The sequence below is a fragment of the Trichechus manatus genome, unplaced genomic scaffold (assembly GCF_000243295.1).
Source record: "Trichechus manatus latirostris isolate Lorelei unplaced genomic scaffold, TriManLat1.0 scaffold00068, whole genome shotgun sequence".
Lineage (NCBI taxonomy): Eukaryota > Metazoa > Chordata > Mammalia > Sirenia > Trichechidae > Trichechus > Trichechus manatus.
Genome location: NW_004444004.1, coordinates 6780770 through 6804190, shown reverse-complemented (window position 1 = coordinate 6804190; position 23421 = coordinate 6780770). Strand labels below are relative to the sequence as shown.

The 23421-nt window shown below is 41.9% G+C and overlaps 1 protein-coding gene across 1 annotated transcript in view; it reads left to right on the top strand.

Annotated features, from left to right (window-relative positions):
- Positions 1-2636: 2636 nt before the first annotated feature.
- The window catches only part of AMOT (angiomotin), a 76694-nt gene continuing 55909 nt past the window's right edge, over positions 2637-23421 (top strand). The window contains exons 1-3 of the mRNA XM_023734477.1: positions 2637-2778; positions 10498-10575; positions 20884-21817. Coding sequence (XP_023590245.1) covers positions 20946-21817 — 872 coding nt within the window. The 5' untranslated portion in view covers positions 2637-2778; positions 10498-10575; positions 20884-20945. The remainder of the gene's footprint in view (positions 2779-10497; positions 10576-20883; positions 21818-23421) is intronic.

Sequence of the window (23421 nt, the reverse complement as noted above, 5' to 3'; positions counted from 1 at the left end):
GTATGCAACAGAAGTAAGAGAATCATTTAATGACCCCATGTACCCATCCCACAACTTCAGTGATGAGGGACACTCAACCAATCCTATACTCTTACTTCTTTCAGCCTTTTCTGTTCCCCTCTGCCCTCTTTAAAGTGTTAAAAAGCAAAGATATAGTTTTGAGGGCTAAGGTGCTCCTGACCTAAGCCGTGGTATTTTCAATCACCTCATATGCATGTGGAAGCTGGACAATGAATAAGGAAGACTGAAGAAGAATTGATGCCTGTGAATTATGGTGTCAGTGAAGAATATTGAATATACCATGGACTGATGGAAGAATGAACAAATCTGTCTTAGAAGAAGTATAGCCAGAATGCTTCTTAGAAGCAAGGATGGTGAGACTTCGCTTACCTACTTTGGACATGTTATCAGAAGGGACCAGTCCCTGGAGAGGGATATCATGCTTGGTAAGGTAGAGGGTCAATGAAAAAGAGGAAGATCCTCAACTAGATGGACTGACAAAGTGGGGCTGCAACAATGGGCTCAACCATAGCAATGATTGTGTGGGTGGTACAGGACTGGGCAGTGTTTCATTCTGTTGTACACAGGATCACTACAAGTCAGAACCGGCTCAATGGCACCTAACAACAACAAGAGAATGGTGGTTTCCATGGTAAATGTTCCCTCATATTTGTTTTCTCAAGTTCACTTTGGAGATACACAGCATGATTTCCTCTTTGAGTACCAGCACCATAATAGATTTAGGTCGTGGCGCCACTGCAGAACTATTTAAAAAAGAAATCTCACCCACCCTGGTTAGAAAAGGGGCAATTTATTATTCTAACTGCAGGCAGCCAATTTCATATCCACCTCCAAAACTGTAGGAAAAAAGTTGATTTTTTAAAAGAAAGCCACAGAACCTACACACCTTGGATGCAAATGCTTAAAACAGACTACATGAATATGATTCCCAAACTCATATGAGACTTTCTGCCACGTGTCATACACAGTAGAACACATACATTTGTGGAGTGCTTTGCGGTTTACAGAGTTTTCACACACATTTTATTTCCTTACCAATGCCATGAAGTTAATAGGGCATGTCTTATAGCCTTTATTTACAGATAGGGAAATTAAGCGATTTAACAAAGGCAAACAACTAGCTAATAAGTGCCAGAGCCCGAAATGAATTCTTCCATTGGTTCCAAATTCCATGTTATTCTGCTACCCTTATGCTGTTTCTTTGTGCTTTAGTTTTCCCAGCTGTAAAATAGTAAATTTTCAGTGTCCCAGACTGCTGTTCTCAAATCCCAGTGTTCTTAAGCAATATCAATTTTTCGTAGCCCGGAAATTGAACACCACATTGATACTTCACGTACTGTTTTACCCCTCCCTGCCTGGTGTAGTAAAGGGGAAGAAAAGTTACTATTCCATAGAGGTGTACCCGAGTCGGCAGACACACTGTCGCACTCTTTTAAGACACTGAGAAATTAAGCTTCTCATCTTTCTTTTCCCAGCAGTAGCTGGGGGAGAACAGAGAGCTAGACAATAGCCTCTTGTTCGGTTTTATCAATTTTGAGGGCGGGTGGGGCAAAAGAGCGGATTGACGGCTCAAGTCACCTATCGGAAAGGAACCCTAAGGCAGGACTCGCCAACAGGAAGCTGCAGAAGAATAGTGGGTGGGATTTGCTCCTCCGGGTCTGCTCCGCCCAGGCCAGCTCTCCCAGCCCGCCCAAGAGGCGGAGGCCCTGCACAGCCCCGCCCACCCCTCCCCGGCCTCCCGCGCAGCCTGTCAGAGGGAAGGGGCGGAGGCGCGTGGGAGGGGGGCGAAGGCTAGGGGGAGCGGAGGAAGAAAGGAGGGTGTCTCACAGAACTGCGAGCTGGGTGGAGGCCTGCTGGTAATAGGAAGCAAGAGGGGAAGGAAAACGAAGGAGCGCTGCTCCTTCCTGCATTATTTTAAGCTGACTTTGATAGAAGCTGCTTTTCAGCATTTCTATTATTTGTTTTTCTGCCTCCCGCTGTGGGGCGGGGAACTGCACTGGCTCTCCCACGCGACTCTGCTCCGTTGGTGCCGTAGATTATTATTGTAGTCTTTGCGAAGCCCTTTCCTTCCTCCCAACCACTCCTTGCGTAGACTCTCGGTACTCCCGGAACCAAGTCGTGCCACGTTCGTAAGAGGGCGGGAGCGAAGGCCCCCACTTTTGCTGGAGCTCCGGGACCCCGCCGTTCAATTGTTTGAAACTTCCCCGCCCCCTGGCCCCGCCTCTCTTCCGCGCCTCCCCCCTCTAGGGTCCAGTCAGGCTCCCGCCCTTCTTTCCCCGCCCTCTACTCCGCCTCCCACCCTAGTCCACCCGCCAACCCCCCCTCCTGGGCGGTCCTAGCCGCTCACCGCAAGAAGAAAAGCCACCCATTCGTCCCCCTCCCCTACCTCCCATCCTTTGCCCAGGAGCTGCCTTCATCGCAGTCACGCCCCTTCCTTCCTAGGAGCTTTCTGGCTTTCCAAGCTGATAGACCCCTTGAATTACTCCTCCATCCCCGCTTTCTTTCGCCTCGTCTTCTGCTAGTTCTCTTCCCCCGCCCTCCCACCTCGAGTCTGTCTCGCCTCTGATCATCCGCTGCTCCACCCTCCGGCCCGGTATCCTGCCTGTCCACTGCCACTAAGGAGAGCCTGGACGGAGCAGTGAGGAGGAGAGCAGCCGCGAATTGGGGCTTCCCCTTGCCCATCCCTGGCCGCTGGCCCGGGACCGAAGCCACCTGAGCGAGCAGAGAGCCGTCACCCTGTCTTCGTTGCCTTCAGGGGTAGGAGACGCGTGGTTACTTTTTGCGGGGAACTGGGGCAGGAATTCATGGTGGCATGAACTTGGTCGTGCCCTAGGCGTGAGTGAGTCGATCTAGAAGCGTGTAGGGATGCCCGTGCGTTTTACTTTCTTTGCAGCTGGCTATGAGTTTTCCGGGATGTGCAGCAAGTTAAATGGATTAAAGAGTGCGCTCCTTTTCCATCCTACTTCGGCGAGGAGATGCTAGTGGGTACCACTATTTGATGGTCCTTTTACTGCCTTGTCTCCTGGGGTCCTTGTAGGTCTCTAGGCAGTTAATCACACAAGAAACTAAAGACTCAAGGGAAACAGACCTACATTTAGCCCAGCACGAATATCCGCTCTTATCTCAGATGACTAGATGAGTTTCTCTTCAGTGCTTAGGGTAGGGATGGGGGCTAACACTCGCCTTCCCCGGGCAGGGGGTGGTGGTGGTGGTGGTGGTGAAGCCCGGCTGGGGAGGGGAGTGAATTCTTGAGGTCTTAAATCCTGGGAGTAAACTACCACGATACACTCCTTTTGGTGTATGTGTGTGTGGCTGGTGGTGGGTAGAGGAGGTAGCCGCTTATCTGCTTTATAAGGTTTAAAGATGTTGGTAACTAGTTTTGCGGGATCAGGCAGGTGTCTTGAGGGTCCCAAGCCCAGGCCGCTGTGCGTTGGTGCTTCAACAGCAAGATGGACTTCATCAATATATGAAAATAAAGAGAAGGAAGACTGAGAGGGAAAGTGACAGTCTTTGTAGACTGTGAACAATCCCCCATAAATTACCACTGATAATAATATAATAATTTTGCAACAAGGAGCTAGACACAATTAAATGAGAGAAGGAAGGGAAGGTTTGTGAGAAACAGCATTTCCAATCTCTAGTAGATATTTTACAAAGACACCTTGTGGTGTTTTAGTTTAGTTCCCCTCCCTCCCATGAAGCGTGGAAGTTTGGAAGTAGTTTAAAAACTTTTATTAATTAACCCTCTTCTCCTATTCAGAAAGGAAGATAATTAGTCACCATAATCTTTAATGATGGAGGGCTAAGGGTATTTAAGACTCCTTGAGCTAGGCTTTGTGAAAAGTTCTTTCTCAGGACAGCCTTTGTGAAGCCTTCTCAGTTAGACCTCTGAGCACCCTCATTTAGTAGCTAAGAATAGTTTGAAATACCATTTTGGAAGTGGGATTCACCCATCTCTCACTTATCTCCAATTGGGCAAGTATGACAAGCTTACAAAAATGGTGGTGTTCAAAGACCTATTACTGAAATGTCCCCAGCTCATTGCTTATTTGGGAACATATTATTTCCTTATATTTTAGAATAATTTCTTTGGTTGATTTTAATGAGGGAAAGGAAAGCAGGGAGAGAGGAACGTTGCAGGGCGACAATTTTAAAGGCTATCACATTTCAGATCAGCTAGGAGGGAAGAGCTGGCTTGACCAAACTACATTTTATAACTGGCCTGGGACATTTTAATAGCCAGGTGGTTGTAGAGTAGTTGCATCTATTTACAGATGATAACTCAGGTTCCAGCTATTCTGTATGGGTTTATCTGGTGTCATTTACAGACACTTTCTGGCACTACATCATACTTCATTTTAAGATACTTCTTTCTTTGGAAAAATTTGTGGCTCCATAAAATTGAAAGTACTTTTTCTAACTCCATAGTCTAGATATGAAGTAAATCTCTGACCACACTTACATGTAGAGTAACTTTTACGTGAAAGTTGTGCATCTGTTTACCTATGAAAAAGACTTCAGAAAGGTGATTTTTTAAAATTTATACTGAATACTGCTTTTGATTTGAACAATTTCATTTCTAGTTTATGAAGTAGAATATATTAGACTAGTGCATAACCAAGGAGTTTTGTGGAGTTGGCATTTTCTGGAGTTCTGTAGAGAACAAACCAGAGTCTTTCTAGAATGCCTTGAACACAGTCTAATCAGAAGGCAGAGGGATGGATACTATGACCTTGAGGTTCCACTGAGTGCCAGAATTCTAAGTGGGTACATCTGCTTCTGTGCCTCTCATAAGAGCTCTCTCCCAGGGCCTGCGCCTTCTTTAAAAGGGTGTCTTTGTAATTAAGCAGCCCTTCTCCCCCACCCCCCTTACTTCCTTTGATCCAGCTTTTTAAGGCGTTTTTTTCCCATTTGGAGACAAGAGGAGTTTCTCACACTCTCCTACTCCTCTCTTAAAAGTCCCCCCCCAAAAAAAAGTTCCCTGAAGTTCTCAGGATAGTTAGAAGTTATTTTGTTTTTGTTTGAGGAGTGGGTACCAATGAGGAGGAGTAAAGGATATATTCCTTCTTGGGAAATGCTTGCGGCCAGGTAGTCTCCTCCATGGAGACTGAGCATTTGGAATGCATGAGAACAGTCCATTCTTAGGGACTGTCTGGAAGAAATTGTCCTTTGCACCCATTAAGCCCAACTTAAACCCACTGAAAGGGGGTGGAGAGAGGTGCGTGTGGTCATGGCTGAGCCTTTTAGGATGGTAAATGGGTAAATATTCCCAAATGTCCTATTACATCACCTCTTTCCCCCATGGATTCAGTGGATTTGAAGATCTGCTTGACAAGTTAATTAGCTGGGGACTAAACCAATTTGTTTAGAATTGCGCTCCATTGATTTCCTGTCTTCAGGAATTTTTGTTGGTGTTTTACAATAATGTGTTATCTTCAGTCTTCTTCGTTCCTTGAGCCTTTTGTGGACTTTGGTCCAAAATCTAGGATCCCACCCCCAAGTCAAAGGTTAAAATTTGGTTCCAGGAGCTAAGGGAGTATTAAACAGGCTGGCCATACTGCATTACTCTCCTCTGTGGTGGGCTTCTGACCCCTTTTGACCTAGAGAAAGGAGGGAAGTCACCCCCTCCACACACAACATGCACAATCTGAACTTAAAAAAAAAGAAAGAAATAGGAGGTCATTTGCTTTATAAAAGAATCCACAACAGGTTTCTTTGAAAGAACTAGCTTTCCTAGTTGGTGCCTTTAACCTATGACTTGATATATGAAAATTCAGTATAACCTGGGCCTTGCGTAAAGGAAGGCATTGGAATTTTGTTGTAATGATTATTGCTTGAGTTAAGTGAGGCCATTATATGGCCTTTGAAATCTTTTTGTTATATGGAATGGAATTAATTGTCTAAATCATTCTAGCTTGTAATAATGCTGGCTATGTTAGCCTCAGATTACAACCACTTGTAGAAGGTGGCTAATATTAATTTCTGGAAATCAATCAGACTTCACACAGATTTTGAAGAAGTCTAGGGATAGGACTATCTACCTTATATAAGTAAAAGATTTTACTTCCAACAATCAGTGAATTTGACTAATCCAAGGACCCAGAAAATTGTTTTTAGTAAATAATGACAACTGATGCTCTTTTAAATCTAAGAATCTACAACAACCTTTCCTAATGAGACTACTGGTGAGAGGGACATAACTTCTGGGCCCAACTCTTAACTCAGTTTACCACCCTTGGCAGGTTTCCTTCTCTGTAAATTGTGGGGGTTTGACAGGGTGATTTTGAGAGCCAATTCTCTTCCTAGGCCTTGATGTCTGGTGTAAATGTGAATGATTCCTACTAGAATGTATAACAGTTGTTAGAAATACACTCATGCAGTCATCTGGATGTTAAAAGATAATAGAGCCTGTAAGAATATATCATTATAAATGTATTGTGTTTTACATTTTAACAACATATCACATTTAAAAACTAAGACCCTGTCCAAAGCATCGTCAAGAAGCCCATCATCCTAAAAGATTGCCTGCTTTCATTTTCCCTAGTTCCTTTCAGATCCTTGTTCCTATACTTCCATAACTTTTACATAGTTATGGTCATAATTACTGCCCATACAATGCTGCTTTTAAATAAAAGCCCACTTAAAACGTATCTTTGTAAACCTGTGGGGAGAAAAGTAGTCAGGACCTGACTGAGTATGCATGAAGAATCACATATGTTTGTTCCTTGAGTGCCAGGATAGACAAACAGATTTAATAAGTAATCCCTAACACTTTCTGTGATTTAGGGGTTATTCATGTTTCTAGCAAGTCTATAATTTCTACTCCCTTAACCTCCTGTTTTACCTCCCCATTCTTTTTAAGAAGAAAAAGGAAAAAAGCCTAAGGTTTACTGTTTACTTTGTCTAAATCATTGGTGATGTTTCTTAAATCACTGTATAATCATATCCCATCAAGAGAGTACAGACAGACTTGGGTAGTACAGGAAATCTCTAGAATGAGGAAGGAGAAGCAGGAAAGCACAAACAGGTTTGTTTTGTGGCTTTGAAAAATAATGAATGTCTTTAAATTAGACTAAAAAATAGCAAGGAAACTAAAGGTTTTAAACAATTAAATAAAAGACATGTAGATGCAGCAGAATGACCCAAACTTAATGAGTTCTTCATATGAAGCCTTCACCATGTGGTAAAAGTTCAGTCTTTTAATTGTCTTTGATAACTAAGGTATAAGTGTGTATGTGATCTCCAATTCTTGGTGGATTCATTCCTGGAAATTAGTGGCTTATCATAATTAGAAATTAGATTAAATTACTCTAACCATAATAGAAAGTGAAGTATGGATTTTTTGGTACTTACCAAATACCAAGTGCAGGAACATATTTATGTAATACATGTTCATGGGGAAAATGAACAGATATATTTGCTAATATTTCCTAAAGTCGTTCTTGAAAATCTACTTTTGCACTCTGTAGGTTTCCCTTGACATTTGTAAAGTCACTTTCACTAGTGCTCCAACTCCATGAAATACCATTAGCCTGTGGGACTTGTAGCCAGGATATGAGTTTCTGTGCCCAACACTTCTCTGACTTGCCATGTGACTAGGGGTAAATGAATTAGATGCTCTGCGCTTCAGTTACTCTTCTGGGAAGTGAGGATATTAATACTTCATGGAGGTGTTTAGGCATGCTTCATATTGGGCACATAGTTTGAGGTCATCAGATGAAAGGTGTTTGCATGATGGCAAAGTAGGATTATTATAGGGACCTGAGCAGGTGTTCACTTTTAATGAGCTTTGCTCTCTTCTAACATACAGTGCCCTTTGGTGCCCCATTGCCTTACTGATTATAATTAAGATTGTCCCAACATTCATATTGTTGATCCTCTCAGATTAAAAAAACCTAAACATTTTCATACTATGTGGTAAATTGGGGTTGAAATAAAAGGACTATACCATCTGCCATGGTGATACAATAGCTTTGAAAAGAGATACTAGTTGGAATGTGCCATAGAGATCTGCGAGTTCTTCAAAGCTCCTCCAAAAGATTAAAAAGAGTAAAAGCCAATTTCTGTGTGTATTTATGTGTGTGTGTGTGTGTTTTAAGGGAGAAAGTTTTCAGTAATATTTGCTTGTGACACATACTGATGATAGCCAGTAACTGAAACCTAGCCATTGTACTGCTTTATACACAGCTGGTTTTTATTAATGATAGAATATTTATGCTTGCTGTACAATTCGTGGCTCATTTCCATATGTATGTCAGAACTTAAATACCCCCCAAAGCAACATTAAGATAACATTAAATATAAATGTGGCCTAGCTAGAAAGGGTGGATTTGGGGGGTCTCTCTTATTCTTATTGGTGTTGTTTCAGAGTACAATAGCCTCCCCACCTCCCAATCTTAGGCATTGATGCTAATCTTTTTTTTTTTTTCCTTTCTTATGTATCCCATACCAAACTTCACATTTTGATCCTTTTGATATGGACAAATGATCTGCCATAAACATTTTGCCCCCCTCTCTTCATAATGCAGATGAAACTGATGTCTGTGTTTTTTAAGAGCATATTTTCCCTGCACATGCTTCTCATTATCTGAGAGGCCTGGACTCAATCAGGAAGGGAGCAGAGAAACCACATAATTGAAAGGAGAATGACGGTGGTGCATACTTGGAATATTTGTGGGAAGGGGATTGCTGACATCAGAAAATGTAGTGGCCTGAGTGTTAACAGCATTGAAGAGAAATAAGCTTTCTGAGTTTCTGTGCATTGAGAATTATTTTTAAGGGGATAAAAATGTGGGCCAGGTTTGACATCCTTTTATGAAGTTGCCCTGGAAACTTTGATGAAGGTTGTTATAGAATAGTTCAATTAAAACCTTCCCCATTAGGAAGCTAATTAATGCATCACTTACTCATTTTGGTTGTTTTCAAGGGACGTGGATTTGCATTGAATTAATGACTTTTTTTTTCATGTGACAGCAAAGTAAGATAAAAATCACAGATGGGGAAAATTATTTAGATTGCCTATTTTGAAGAAATCTAATTTCCTCTTTATTGCATTTAGGTTTTCAGTTCAGATTTTTGTTTCACCCAGTTTGTATATACAGTGATCGCATTTTAGTTTAGTAGCCAGTTTTACTTTCTGGATCATGGGCTGAAAACCAAAGGTTATTAATTTGAGTTTCCTGTATGAGTTGGAGAAATACAACGAATGACAAAAAAAAAAAAAACCCTTTTATTAAGGTAACATTTTCTTTTTTTTACAGTTAGTTTCTATTTGGAGTGTGTGTGTGTGTGTGTGTGTGTGTGTGTGTGTGTGTGTCTGGGGGAGGGGAATTTTTTTTTAAGCAAACAATTTTTGGAGCTAAGAAAATTTTGATGACCCTCTTCACCTCTCCAAGAACATTCTGTCTGCCTCAGGCTGTCAGTTAGGCCTCTGTTAGGGGCATGTGAGGAATTTTCTGACCTGGTGCTTCTTGTGACGAGGCTAAGTGGTGCTCCCTTGGCAGCCTGAAGGAGAGTGGTTATGGTGAGAATGGGAGTGCAGGATTCCTAGCACGTTCTTTTTCTTGTACTCAGTCTTTTTTAGGGGGATGAGTACTTGCTCCTGAGGTTTTGGAGCCATTTGCAATAGAGTAAAATCTCTGTAGCTAAATTTGTAATGTGAGTCTGCTGTGGTCCCCAGAACTCGTGGAGGACAGTCATGCTGTACATATATTCCCTAATGCTACGTCTGTGGCATATACCCACACTAATTTCTGAGAGTGGGAATGTTGGCTGGGTTGTATGATTTGTGGTTTAACTGATTTCACCCTAGTCCTTCCTGGGAAGGCAGGGTGTAGGTTTAGTTTTGCAATGGCAATTCAGTCAAGACAGGTTCCTGGTGCTTGCAAGTCAGCAAGAGGAGGAGGGGCTGCCTTCTGCCTTTGGGGAGTGACTCAGGCCCTTTGGAATGAAGATATGAAACACTGGCTCCTGTCCATGCACCTGCTGGATGCCCCACACCTGCAGTCAGCACCTGAGCCCCACTCAGACACAGAAACCAGACTGAAGGCAGATGGGGCTCTCTTCAAAAGGGGTGCAACAAAACAGGGAGCTCCAAATTATGTTAGTGGAACCCCGTTGGGAATTACATTTAGCCATTCCAGTGTTAGTATGGGGATATGTCTTAGATTTTTTTTTCTGGGTGCAGAGCACTTAAACTTGCTCAAGATACTATTAGAGTGCCAGAGGGAGTTTGCTTTCCTAATGAGTTTGTCTGGTGAACTGTCCTCTAAAAAGCTCAGGAGTCAGATCTGTAGATAGTAGTGTCTAGTAACCAAGCACAAGGCAGGAAGTCGTAAGACCTGGGTTCTGATCCTGGCCCTACCACTGAACAGTGAAATCTTGAACAAATTAGTTATCGTTAGCTATTCTGTTCTGGACTTGAGCTTCTCTGGTTGTAAAATGGGACTAATCACATCTGCCTTTATCTCCTCACAGAGCTGCTAAGAAGAACAAATAAGATCACAGACGTGAAAGAGCTTTTGTCTCCTTAGAAGAAAGGCTGAGAAACTAAAGGTAATAATATTCTTATTATTATTGTTATTGCGATTCCACGTCTTCCATTCCTATTCTTTTCCTGCTGTTACCTCTGTGCAAAGACTTTGGGAGGTAGTTATTCACTTAATATGCAGTTAGTAAGCACATTTTGTGTACCAGTTAATGGTTATGTGTTGGGGTGGATACAATGAAGAATCATGCACCCAACCCTTGCCCTTTAAGAGCTCGTAGTCTAGCGATTTCCGTTCCCAGCTCAACTCATTAACATTGATTTCTGTCTGGGCACTTAGAAGCTTAGAAGACAAGAATTAACTCTTTTTTGAATTTCAGTTGGGGATTTTTGGCCCAAGATCTAGATTGAAGATACGTGGGAAGAAAAGCTATGGGGTAAATAAAGGAATTTCTCTCTCACTCCCACATTTGCCAAGTGCCAGACCCTTGAATGATCACTGTTTTCAGGAGTCCCTCCTTAGTTTCAACCTTGGTTCTGTTCTGTTCCTACTCTGTGTGATCCAGCCCACTCCTGTGACCTTTGCTAGCATCCATATGCTAAATCAAAACTAAACCAAACCAGTTGCTGTCGAGTTGATTCCGACTCGTGGTGACCCTATGTGTTGCAGAGTAGAACTGTGCTGCATAGTTTTGAGGCTGTGACCTTCTGAAGGTGGATCACCAGCCCTATCTTCAGAGGCATCTCTGGTTGAGTTCAAACTGTTTTGGTTAGTAGTTGAGCACATAACTGTTTGTCACACAGAGATTCCATCCATATGCTAATGATTCCCAAATATATATCTCAATCTAGCATTGACTCCTCTCTTTCCCCCCTTCAAGTTGGTCACCAAATTACATGTCTTCTACTAAGCTCACAGGTCTTTTTCTTTGGGATGCTTTCTCAGCTGGCCTAGAGGGTTTTTTTTTTTTTTTTTTTTTTTTGGCAGAGTCCTCTGCATTGCCAGAGCTATCTGCTGGTAACTCTGTTTTCCCATTGGATTGTAGGTACATACTTGCCTCCTCTGCTTGCCTGGGGACTGTACTCTTGTATTTGTCTTTTTTTCCACCCCAGTGCCTACCTAGCACAGTGTCTGGCTCAGGGTAAGTGCTCAATAATGTCTGTGGAAAATATGGGGTGATAAGTGCTATAATTGGCATGTATACAAGGTCTAGTAGGAACACGGAGAAGGGAGAATTGATTTTCCATACTGAGCAGGGTGTTGAGCGAATGAAGAAATATTAAGGAAAACCCTTCAAGGAGAAGGTGTCTGCTCTTAATGAGCTGGGAGACATCTCTGGACTGTTGCTTCCCCTGCCTTAGGACAGGATGACTTATTTGGTCAGGTCTGCAAATAAACCTCTGTCTATAACCCGTTGACCATTTAAGACAGGTGCCACTTAGTCATATAATATTAAATGTGCCACCTTAACTATGGCCGAAAATAGAGATATGCACACAGACTCATTGATTAGATATACTTAGTTCTATACAGCACAATGCCCTTTACAATATATTGAAGACTGGTATTTGAAAACTAGCAAATTTAATTAGCACTCAGAATGTAGCAGGTTGGGTCACTAGAACTGAATGTCTTCAAGCTGACTGTCAGATCTTTCCAAGGGCAAAAATGAAACATGATATAAGCCATTACAGCCATGAACCTGTTCTCACCCACCTGATACTTTTACTAATTAGCTTCTTGGCCAGATGGCAATTTGGGGTGAGCGCATGCAAGCTGAATTCACAGGGGACCCCGCATTCCGCTCTGCCATTTCGCAAGCCACTGGCATACTACGCTGCTTCTCTTGGCTTCTTTTCCTCCCAGGAGCCCTGCTCTGCCCTGGTAGAGAAATGGGAGTAGGAAAACTTTTCATTAAATGAGGGAGAGATTTCATGAGGCTTTGGTGTTTTCCTAGTTTTATTTTTTTAGTTGGGTGGTCTAAAAACATTCATAATCCTTGACCCATTAATTTCACTTTTGGGATTCTATCATTAGGAAAAAATCCAAAATATTGAAAAGGCTAAACCACTAAGATGTTTTTGTAACATTATTTAGACTAGCACAAAATTGAAAGCAATTTAAATATCTTAATAATTGGAGAATGGATAAGTGAATCTTGATACACTTATTTAATGGACGATTATGCAGCCATTATGATGTTTGTTATGAAGTCTATATAACCACATGTAAAATGTGTTCATGATAAAGTGAAATGTAGGCTCCAAAATTATATGTGTATTAATATTTTATAGTTTTGTAAAAACACAAATATGCATAGAAAAATACTAAAGGAGATATTCTGAATGCTAATAATATTTGGGCTGAGGTGGTGAAATTGCGAGTGATTTTTTTTTCTCTTTATTAAAAATATGTGTTTACTTTCCTTATATTACTTGTAAGTTAAAGCATAAATGCAAACAAAAGTGGGTGATATGCTATTGGAGACAGGAGATTGGTGCAGCAGGCAGCTTCTAGGTATAGTCTTAAACTTTTCTCATTTTATTCTCAGTATGATTTCATGGATCTCTTGTACCATTTCTGAGGAAATAAGGAATGTGATGTGATGTGATGGCATGCTCTATTCTTCCCTTGAAATGAATGTGTGTGCAAGAGGGTGGAAGGGTAGTTGAAACAGGATTCTCCTTGCTACCTAATGTCGTTAGGTGCTGTTGAGCTGGTTCCAACTCATAGTGATCCTGTGTACAACAGAATGAAACGCTGCCCAGTCCTGCGCCGTCCTCACAATCATTGCTATGTTTGATCCCATTGTTGCAGCCACTGTGTCATTCCATCTCATTGAGGGTCTTCCTCTTTTTCGATGACCCTCTACCAAGCATGATGGGCTCCTCCAGGGACTGATCCCTCCTGATAACACGTCCAAAGTATGTGAGACAAAGTCTCTGCATCCTCACTTCTAAGGAGCATTTTGGCTGTACTTATTCCAAGACAGATTTGTTCGTCCTTCTGGCAGTCCATGGTATACTCAGTATTCTTCACCAACACCATAATTCAACGGCATCAATTTTTCTTCAGTCTTCCATATTCATCGTCCAGCTTTTGTATGCATATGAGACAATTGAAAATAATCATGGCTTGGATCAGGCACACCTTAGTCCTCAAGGTGACGTCTTTGCTTTCTAACACTTTAAAAAGGTCTTTTGCAACAGATCTGCCCAATGCAATGCGTCGTTTGATTTCTTGACTGCTGCTTCCATGAGTATTGATTGTGAATCCAAGTAAAATAAAATCCTTGACAACTTCAGTCTTTTCTCCGTTTATCATGATGTTGCTTATTGGTTCAGTTGTGAGGATTTTTGTTTTCTTTATGTTGAGGTGTAATCCATACTGAAGGCTGTAGTCTTTGATCTTCAACAGTAAGTGCTTCAAGTCCTCTTCCCTTTCAGCAAGCAAGGTTGTGTCATGTGCATATCACAGGTTGTTAATCCTCTAATCCTGATGCCACAGCCCTTTTCATATAGTCCAGCTTCTTGGATTATTTGCTCAGCATACAGATTGAATAAGTATGGTGAAAAGATACAACCCCGATGCACCTTTCCTGATTTTGAACCATGTAATATCCCCTTATTCTGTTCCCTGCTTGTGCACACTTTAGGGTCGATTACCTTTGTTGCCTAATAACATGTTAAAGTTAATTGTTTAGAGCACAGAAAAGTAAAGCTAGGACCAAAAATGACCAAGTCTTTTAAGAGTTATCTCTGAGAAAAGATGACCAACACTGATCTTAGTAAGATTTGGAAATGCCAAGGTTTTGCTGTGGTTATTAGAATAATTTTCCAACCTGATCTAAATAGGGGTAGAGATAGGGGCAAAGAGTTGGGATCAACTGAATGCCTTTTCTTAAGCTAGTGCTAGAATTACATAAAAGCAAATGCCAAGCTGGTATGATTTTGACAAGACCTAGAACAGGGGCCTCGAAACATTGATTAGTGGAGGTCGACCTACTTGCATATCTTGGCCTAAAGAGGAGAGAGTTTCCATTCTCCTTCTGACATACTTCTAGCCAAACACTTTCCTGTTTCAATTTTTCCTCCTGCTGTTAACATTTTACTTCCAGTGGAACTGGAAACTTTGTGGTAGCATTAAGCCAAGTCTACAGTTTCTTAAGGAGCAGTGGTGGTTCAGTGGCAAAATTCTCACCTTCCATGAGGGAGAACCCGGATTTGATTCCTGGCCAGTGCTACTCATGCACGGCTACCACTTGTCTGTCAGTGGAGGTGTGCGTGTTGCTGTGATGCTGAACAGGTTTCAATGGAGCTTTCAGACTAGGATGGACTAGGAAAAAAGGCCTGGCAATCTACTTCCAAAAGTCAACCAGTAAAAACTCTATGGATCCCAGTGGTCCAATCAGCAACTGATCATGGGGATGGTGCAGGACCGGGCAGCATTTTGTTCCGTCGTGCATGGGGTTGCCATAAGTTGGGGGCTGACTCGATGGCAGCTAACAACACAGTCTCTTAAACCTAGGGTCAATTTGATTTAATAAATATATATTAAGAATCTTCTATGTACAAGCTAATCGTGCTGGATAATATGTTGTAGTGGAAGGGCTGTTGCCTTAGGAGGTATAAAGCCTGTGTGCATTCTGGTCCTGGATCTGACCCTGATTAGACTCTGGTATCATCTATAAAAACCCTTTGCAGTCGAGTCAATTCCGACTCATAGTGACCCTGTAGAAGGGATTTGAACTACTAGATGGTCTCCCAAGAGACTTTCTAGTTCTGGCCTTCAATAATCTAAGGACCCCTGGCACAAAAAACTGAATTGAAAATAAACGTTTTTTTTTTAAAAAAAAAAACAAAACAAAAACCTTACATCGTAAGATTGCTACAGCCTTCTAAGAAAGGTTACTTTGAAATAATAATAGCTAGCATTTACTGAGTCCTTACTATGTGACAGGCTCTGTGCTTAGTATTTTACATGGATAATCTGCCTTAATCTTTATAACAATCCTATGAGGTATGAGCACCATTATCCCTGTTTATTATAATTGAGACTTGGGGAGGTCAAGAGACGTGTACAAGGTCAGTTAGTAAGCCATAGATCCAAGCTTTGAACTTGAGCAGTCTGACTGTAGGCTCAGACTCTTAACCATGGTGGTTATACTGCCTACTCATGATCCATTGAAAGTTTAGGGGTAACCTAAATAGAGACCATTGTTTCTTACCTCCTAATAGAAGTGAATTAGTGCCCTGGGTTTCAAGGCTTTTTGTTCTCTAGGACAGTTCAGGCCACAATATGGATCAACCTAAGAAAACATGGGAGAATTCAGTGTGACCGCTTGGCCTCTCATTTTGTAATGAGGGGGTTGTGTGTGTGTATTTTATGCACAAATACGTGTGCATAGTTATAGGGAAAACTTGGAACTGGTTGCTTTCCATTTAGCTGGGAGTAAAATTGTATGAAACAAGTTGACCAAGATTTAGCAGAGAAACAAGTTTCCTAGACTTTAGATTCTTCATCCTGGTTAGTGAAGTGAGGGGTGGGAGCAGAATGGGAGGAGGAGGTAGAAGGGATAGAAAGAAGATCTTATAGGCATATTTCAAACTTTATTTGAAGGGTAGGAATTTGGTCTGCCCTGACCACCTTGTAATGTTGATTTTCTGGGACTTGGCCTGGGAAACATCTGGGCTCTCACTAATGCATTTTGGCTCAAGCTCCCAGGTGTACCGGGAGAGGTCCATGACTGCAAATGGTGTAAGAATTTTGCCTGGCCTTGTTGACCTGTTGTTGTTATAGAAGAGTTGAATATATAGAATCAAATTGCATTTTAAAAGAGAGAACCATGGATATTCTTTCTTTCCCTATCAAATATCCTCAGGGACAGTTTGTGTGTCCAGGAGAAACAAGGTTATTTTATTGATTGAAGATGATGTCAGAACCTGGAAGTGGTGTGATTAAAGCTTTGGGCAGGTTAGAGGTTGCAGAGTTCATACTATTTTAGTTCCTGAACATGAGACAGGGAATCATTTCCTTTCCTTTCTCTAATAAATAAATGGAATAGTGTTTTCCACTTTAAGTAACTCTTGACACGTAGATGAACATAAGTTCTTTAAGAAAAATCAGTACATTACACAGGAATCTGCACAGTCTTTTTTCTTAGGCTGATTTCTTTTCCTCTTTTAAACAGAAACAAAAATGGCCAGAGGCGGGAGAATAGGGACGATCTGTGTCCAGTTGACAGAAAGTGATTTGGGTTTTGAAAAGGATATGGAGAAGAGAGGACAAAACTAAGGGAAGAGAGTAAGACTTTGGACAAGATAAGTTTCTTCAGTGAGGAGCTGGGTGTCAGGAGAAAGCCAGTCAAAATCGGCATGAAGAATCTAAATAGTACTGCAGAAGAAATGTGTGGTGGTTTCTCTCTAGGGGCTCAAGTTTAAAAGCCTTGAGCTGTTTTCTGCATGTTTTAGCTGAAAAAAAGAGAAATGTTTTGTTCAGAATTGGACAATAGAAGCACTGGGTTATTTACCCTACCTCTGTTAACAGTCCAGCTTTGATTCTAATTAGAAGTCATTCCTCTGCACCGAAAGTAGGGGAGACACACTAAAATAATTACCTTGCAGACTGGGGACTATTTTGCTTTTGATAGTGATTATGCATTGGTCCAAAACCAGATGGAAAGACACATTTCCGTGTTTGTTCACTCTATATCTGTCCACTTTATTTTTGGCAACATTGCAAGGAAATAATGTTAAATTAATCACTTTGGTTTTGTGGATTAAAAGAAAAAAAAAAACTTGGATGTTTTGGTCAGGCTCCCAAAATACAGAGATGCTTGTGTGCTGCTTTGTATTGCCTTGCTCCTCAAATGGAGTCTCTGGTGCGGATTAAAGGCTTTCCTTTACGCAATATGAGTGAGTCATGGCTGAGGCCAGGACAGAAGATACAAATGTGGTTCATGTGCATCTCACCTAAATACAAACTTCTCGATTTTACAACCATTTTGGTTGGACCTGCAAGGGTTATCAGAGGGCCAAAGCAGAAATTAGAAATGAGGACTATCTCAATCCATGTCTATTGAGCGTTTGCATCTAGTCTCTATGAGTCTGGTAGTTTCCGTTGGCTGAGATATTGGGCCAGTGGAAGCTCTGAGAAAGCAAGTGAATGTATCTTCTGTTTGGAGAAGGGTTGTGCTATGTGCTGAGAAGGGCAATCAACTTTCCTACTCTAGTAAGACTGGATTGTAAATTCTGTGAGGACAGGAACTATGTTTTGTGTCTTTTGTATCTCTCATTGTGTTTAACATGAGTCTGGGAAAATGTCTGGAATAGTCACTATGCAATAAATATTTAATGACACAGTTGAAAAGAAGTTCTTTTTTCTTCCCGTCTGAGGCTGAAGCAATTATATCTGGAGCTTCACTGAATATTCTATTTTTTTTTTATTTTACCAAAACCTACTGTATTATGACTAACTTCCCTTCTGGGCTGTGGGGTAGTGAGACTCACTAACCTGTCCTGCTACTGATAGCAATTTAAAGTTGCATCTTAGAGGTGACAGTGAGTATGGTTTTTGTAATCATCTACCATGCCAACTCAGAATGGAAGCAGTAGCTTTCTAGAGCTGTGAGGCTAGAACAAAGCAATTTTTTTCAGTCTCAGACCTGAACATTTCTATCACCTAGAGACTGCACTCCTTTCTGAACCACAGCTGCTGGGCGTCGAGGTTTTCTTTTTGGCTCTAGTGGAGATGCTGTTAGCTACTCATTAAAAGGCGAACACATGGGAGGACAAGTCATCCCTTGGAAGAACTGATTTGGTTAACTGCTGGCCATTGGTGGCAAAATAGAAACGACGTTTTTATTTTTCCCTCCCTACCCTCCTGAACATTTCAGAGTGACCAGTGGTTGGACTCTTGCCGGCGCTTACCCTGAACAGCCTGAGTGTTAGGGGAGAGGGAATCTGCCGTTGCGGTTTCTGGAGCTGCTCATAAGCAAGAATTCCCTATCCTCATCAAGGCTTTAAGCCTAAAAGAAAGCAGAAATAGGTATGGACTATTGATGTGTATGATATGTGTGAGTGTGTGCATGTATGTGTGCAGGGTGGGGTGGGTGTGGAATGGGAGGGGGTGGTATACTCTTTGGGGTCTAGAGCAGCTCAATGTCTGGATTTTCCTACCTTGCAGAATGAGTTTGTAAGTGATTTTGCTTGAACCATACAACTTCCTGTTTCCATTTTTTTCCCTTTTTTGGTAGTCATCTCTCTTGGTAGCCATCTCTCTAGTTTCAGGCACTGAAAGAGATTTGTATGTTATACTTGTCCGCCTATCCAGAAATTCCAATTTGACAATTCAAATACAGGAGTCCTGAAGGGTCACTGGGAGAGAGGAAAATCATACTCTAAAGGCATATTGCTCAGCCTCCTGGTGTGCACAAAAGAATATGACGATTTAAAAAGGGCCTATTGGAGGGTTAACTGTGGAGCCAATATTCAACAGAACAATTGGAAGCCAGGTAGCAGAAATCATGCAAGAAGTGAAAAAAGAAGGAAGATGACCTTTTCCATCTTCCATACACATACTCTGGGTCATTCCTTGCAAAATTAAAGGAGAGGGTTACATATGTCCAGAGAGATTGGAGACTGCCCAACATAACAGAAATAAGGGACTGGGAACTTGGATTCCTGAGTTCTCATCTAGGAACCTGAGGCTGGTTAGGTGACTTTTTTTTTTTTAATTGTACTTCAGGTGAAGGCTTACAGAACAAATAGTTTCTCATGAAACAGAAGTACACATGTTGTTTTATGACATTGATTAACAACCCCACCACATATTAACCCTCTAACTTCTCAACCTTTTTTTTTTGGTGAAAATACACATAGCCAAAGATACACCATTTCAAAAATTTCTACATGCACAGTTCAGTGACATTGACTACGCTCTTCCAGTTGTGCTGTTATTCTCACTTAAGATGAAGGCTTACAGAACAAAATAGTTTCTAATTTAACAGTTGCTACAAATGTTGCCCTATGACAATGGTTAACAATCTCACAACACATCAACAATATCCTTACTCAACCCTGGGTTCCCTATCACCAGCTTCCTTGTCCCCTTCTGCCTTCTGGCCCTTGTCACTGGACTCCTGTACCTTGTTAGTCTCACTTGGTTTTTAGGTTGACTTTTTTTTCTTAAGGTTGACTTTTAATGTGAATTTTGTGTGACATTGTATCTATTCTCCATGAACATTTAAGATCCTTAGAGTGGAAGTTTCATTTTTGAACATTGGCATTTAATTGCAATACTTAGCATGACAAACATTTTGCCCAAAGATTTTATGAGTCTTTAATGAGTTTGTGTGTCTATACAATGCTGGGGGGCTGTGGGGTGGGGGTGAGGAGAAGAGAGAGATGTCACGTACTACTCATTTTTTGTATGGGAAAATGGAAGCCAAGAAAAGAGTAATCAGTTGTTTAGGTTACACTACAATTCAGTATCATGATTAGAATGTGAACCTTGAGTTGTCTTACTACTGATATCTGTTCCATTCAACCCATATTACTTCCTTAAGAAGAATTAAGGGGATATGATAATCATACCCTTTATTTTTCAATTTCTAAATGTCGTGAGAGGCACATTTCAAATGAAAGAGGGCTTCCGTTTTAAACTACTACCCACCACCTCTCCCCCAGAAAATTCAGTGATTATTCCTGGATGGCTAAAACAGAAACATTGCCAATAATAATTACCCAAGCCCTTGGCAAGGAACATCCAAAATGGACAATACAAAACTGATTTTTTAAAAAAGATATGCTTCAGAGTTTCATGAGATCAGAAAGGAAGATTTATGTCATGGAAGGGATCATCATGTCTGGTGCAAGTCAAGCTCTCTTTACCTTTTATTTATTTTAGTTATTATTTAGCATTTTATAGCTCCTCTCACATGCTGAACTGCTTTATAAATCCTTTTGTTGGGGTAACTGCTCCCCACTGCCCTGTCCCCTGCCTCCATAGCCATGTGAGTTGAATTTTTAATTGAAGAAATAGAATACAGACAGATAAACCCTATTAATAAGCACCTGGGGAAATTGTCCTTTCTGATCACCCTACTAGACTTCCCCAGGTTTCCTTAGTTCTCTTGGGACTTAAGATTGAGTATTTAACCCATGCTAAAAGTGAAAAAGTAAACATAGAGCCCTTCGGCCTCCAAGTTCCTCATTATATCAATGCTAGAGCGAGGAGTCACCAACAATTACTCTAGATTCAATTCTTTACTTTGTGTCTGCAATGGAATCCTATCCCCAAATACCCGTTTTCTTCCTCTTTAGAGGACTGATTTATCCATCAACCGGGTGTTAAGCTTCCTGTTTCCCCTTCCCAGGTCAAGGGCAGCCCAGGTGCCCAATTTCTCTCTCTCTTCACAAGGCACCACCAGCAATAGAGATGAGAAATTCTGAAGAACAACAAAGTGGAGGAACCACAGTATTGCAGCGTCTGCTACAAGAGCAGCTTCGCTATGGCAATCCTAATGAGAATCGCAACCTGCTTGCCATACACCAGCAAGCCACAGGAAATGGCCCTCCTTTCCCCAGTGGCAGTGGGAATCCAGGTCCTCAGAATGATGTGTTAAGTCCCCAAGACCACCACCAACAGCTTGTAGCTCATGCTGCTCGACAAGAACCCCAAGGGCAGGAAATCCAGTCAGAAAATGTCATCATGGAGAAGCAGCTCTCCCCTCGAATGCAGAATAATGAAGAACTCCCGACCTATGAAGAAGCCAAGGTTCAGTCCCAGTACTTTCGGGGCCAACAGCATGCCAGTGTTGGAGCTGCCTTCTATGTCACTGGAGTCACCAACCAGAAGATGAGAACTGAGGGACGTCCGTCGGTTCAGCGCCTCAATCCTGGGAAGATGCACCAAGATGAAGGACTCAGAGACCTTAAGCAGGGCCATGTCCGCTCCTTGAGTGAACGACTAATGCAGATGTCACTGGCCACCAGTGGGGTTAAGGCCCATCCACCTGTTACCAGCACGCCCCTCTCCCCACCACAACCCAATGACCTCTACAAGAATCCCACAAGTTCCAGTGAATTCTACAAGACCCAAGGGCCGCCTCCCAATCAGCATAGCCTGAAGGGCATGGAACATCGAGGCCCCCCACCAGAGTATCCCTTCAAGGGCATGCCACCCCAGTCTGTAGTGTGCAAGCCCCAAGAGCCAGGGCACTTCTATAGTGAGCATCGTCTGAACCAGCCAGGGAGAACAGAGGGGCAACTGATGAGGTATCAGCATCCCCCTGAGTATGGAGCAGCCAGGTAAGAAGAGTTCCCTTTCTGTCATTTGCTGACCTCGCCCCCAACCAGCTTCTGCTGTGTGTTGGGAATCTTAAGGGAAGGAATGGGCAGGTGTTTGGTATAATGAACTCTGGAATGCATGGCTGGCCCTTGGCTTAGTAAAGTAGCTGCCAACCTGAATTTCTAGCCTCTTTAGCCATAATTAGCACAGTACATTCCCTTGACTTTATAGGTTGAACATGGCCACAGCTGCCTAGTAGATGAACAGGAAGACAAATCTTGATTTCAGCGGGTATTCACTGTCTTGTCTCCTAGGATATTGAATGAGAGGTCAGTGCTCCTCTTCTTTTGAGGTATTAAGCCCCACGGAGCAAAAGCAAATTATCTTGGACTTTAGAACATCCTATCACTTCCATTTACATTCCTCCATAAAACTCTCATCACTTTTTTTTGCAAGCAAATCTATCTGCTTCCCATTAGTTTTAATTCTTCTGTAGAATTTCTGTGATTTTTTTAGATAAACAAACACCCAGATTCTATTGTGGAGGGAAATATATATGTGTACAGGTTTAGAATGGTCCTTGCCTTGTACTTCCTTGCAGTTCATGAAGTCTGGACTCCTTCATCTTTTTTCTGTAGAGAGTTTGTTGTCTGTCACATTTTTAAGTACCTAAGTTAAATTCACATCATATCGTAGACATTTTGGTCAGATGCTAAAATGCAGATGGAAAAACATTCCCATGACTTCTGTACCACTGGATTAGTTCAGGAAAGTGGTTTCGTATGTTCTGTTCTTCCTAAATACACCTCTTAATTATTCAGAGCCCATTGTCCCATTGCTGTATTTACCAGACCTTATGATTCTGTTTGTTGTTCCTATTGCTACTATTTGGGCCATGTGTGATCAGTAGTATTTCAGCATGAGTTGGGGAGGAGGCTGAAACCATGGGCAACAGTGATGGCAGTTATGCGTGGTATTCCTGTGCATTTACTGTGGGTAATTTTGAATGAACGTAAGTTTGAAGTCCCTGGACCTAGGCTGGCCTTTTTTCATAGGCAGTGCACAGACTACCACAGTGATCTGTCTCTTCCTCACTGATTTGGGAAAAAGCCTCTTGGCTTGAAGTTCATTGGGTTACTCAGGAGAGAAGGCAGGCAGGGAGTAGGGTACGGTGAAGGTAAGAGTATGCACCTGGCACTTCCTGGTATTTCATTTTTTCCCCCTGCAGGTCCTGGTTTTAGCTAGAAGCAATTCACTTTAGGCTCCACCCCTAACTTTGCTGGTTTAAGATTTTTTTTTTTTTTTCCTTAACTCAGGTTGATTTCCTAACCCTTTCAACCTCCTCTGTGCAGCTTTCAAAGGGCAGGAGCCTAAGTTCTGATAAGTGGCTTGGAACAGGAAATGGGGTAACAGACAGGGCCATTTAGGTTTAAATGAGAACAAGAACCCGATTCCCATCTGCCCAATGAAACGGAAGATCCAGGGAGAGGTTGGTCTGTTCGACTGCTTAGCTTAGTGGAAACCCATTCAAGCCAGCAAAATGTCAATGAAGCTGGGGGTTTTTGTTTGGCTTTTCCCATCAGTATGGAAGAGTCTGTGGGACTCCCTCCCATATGTGGATGGA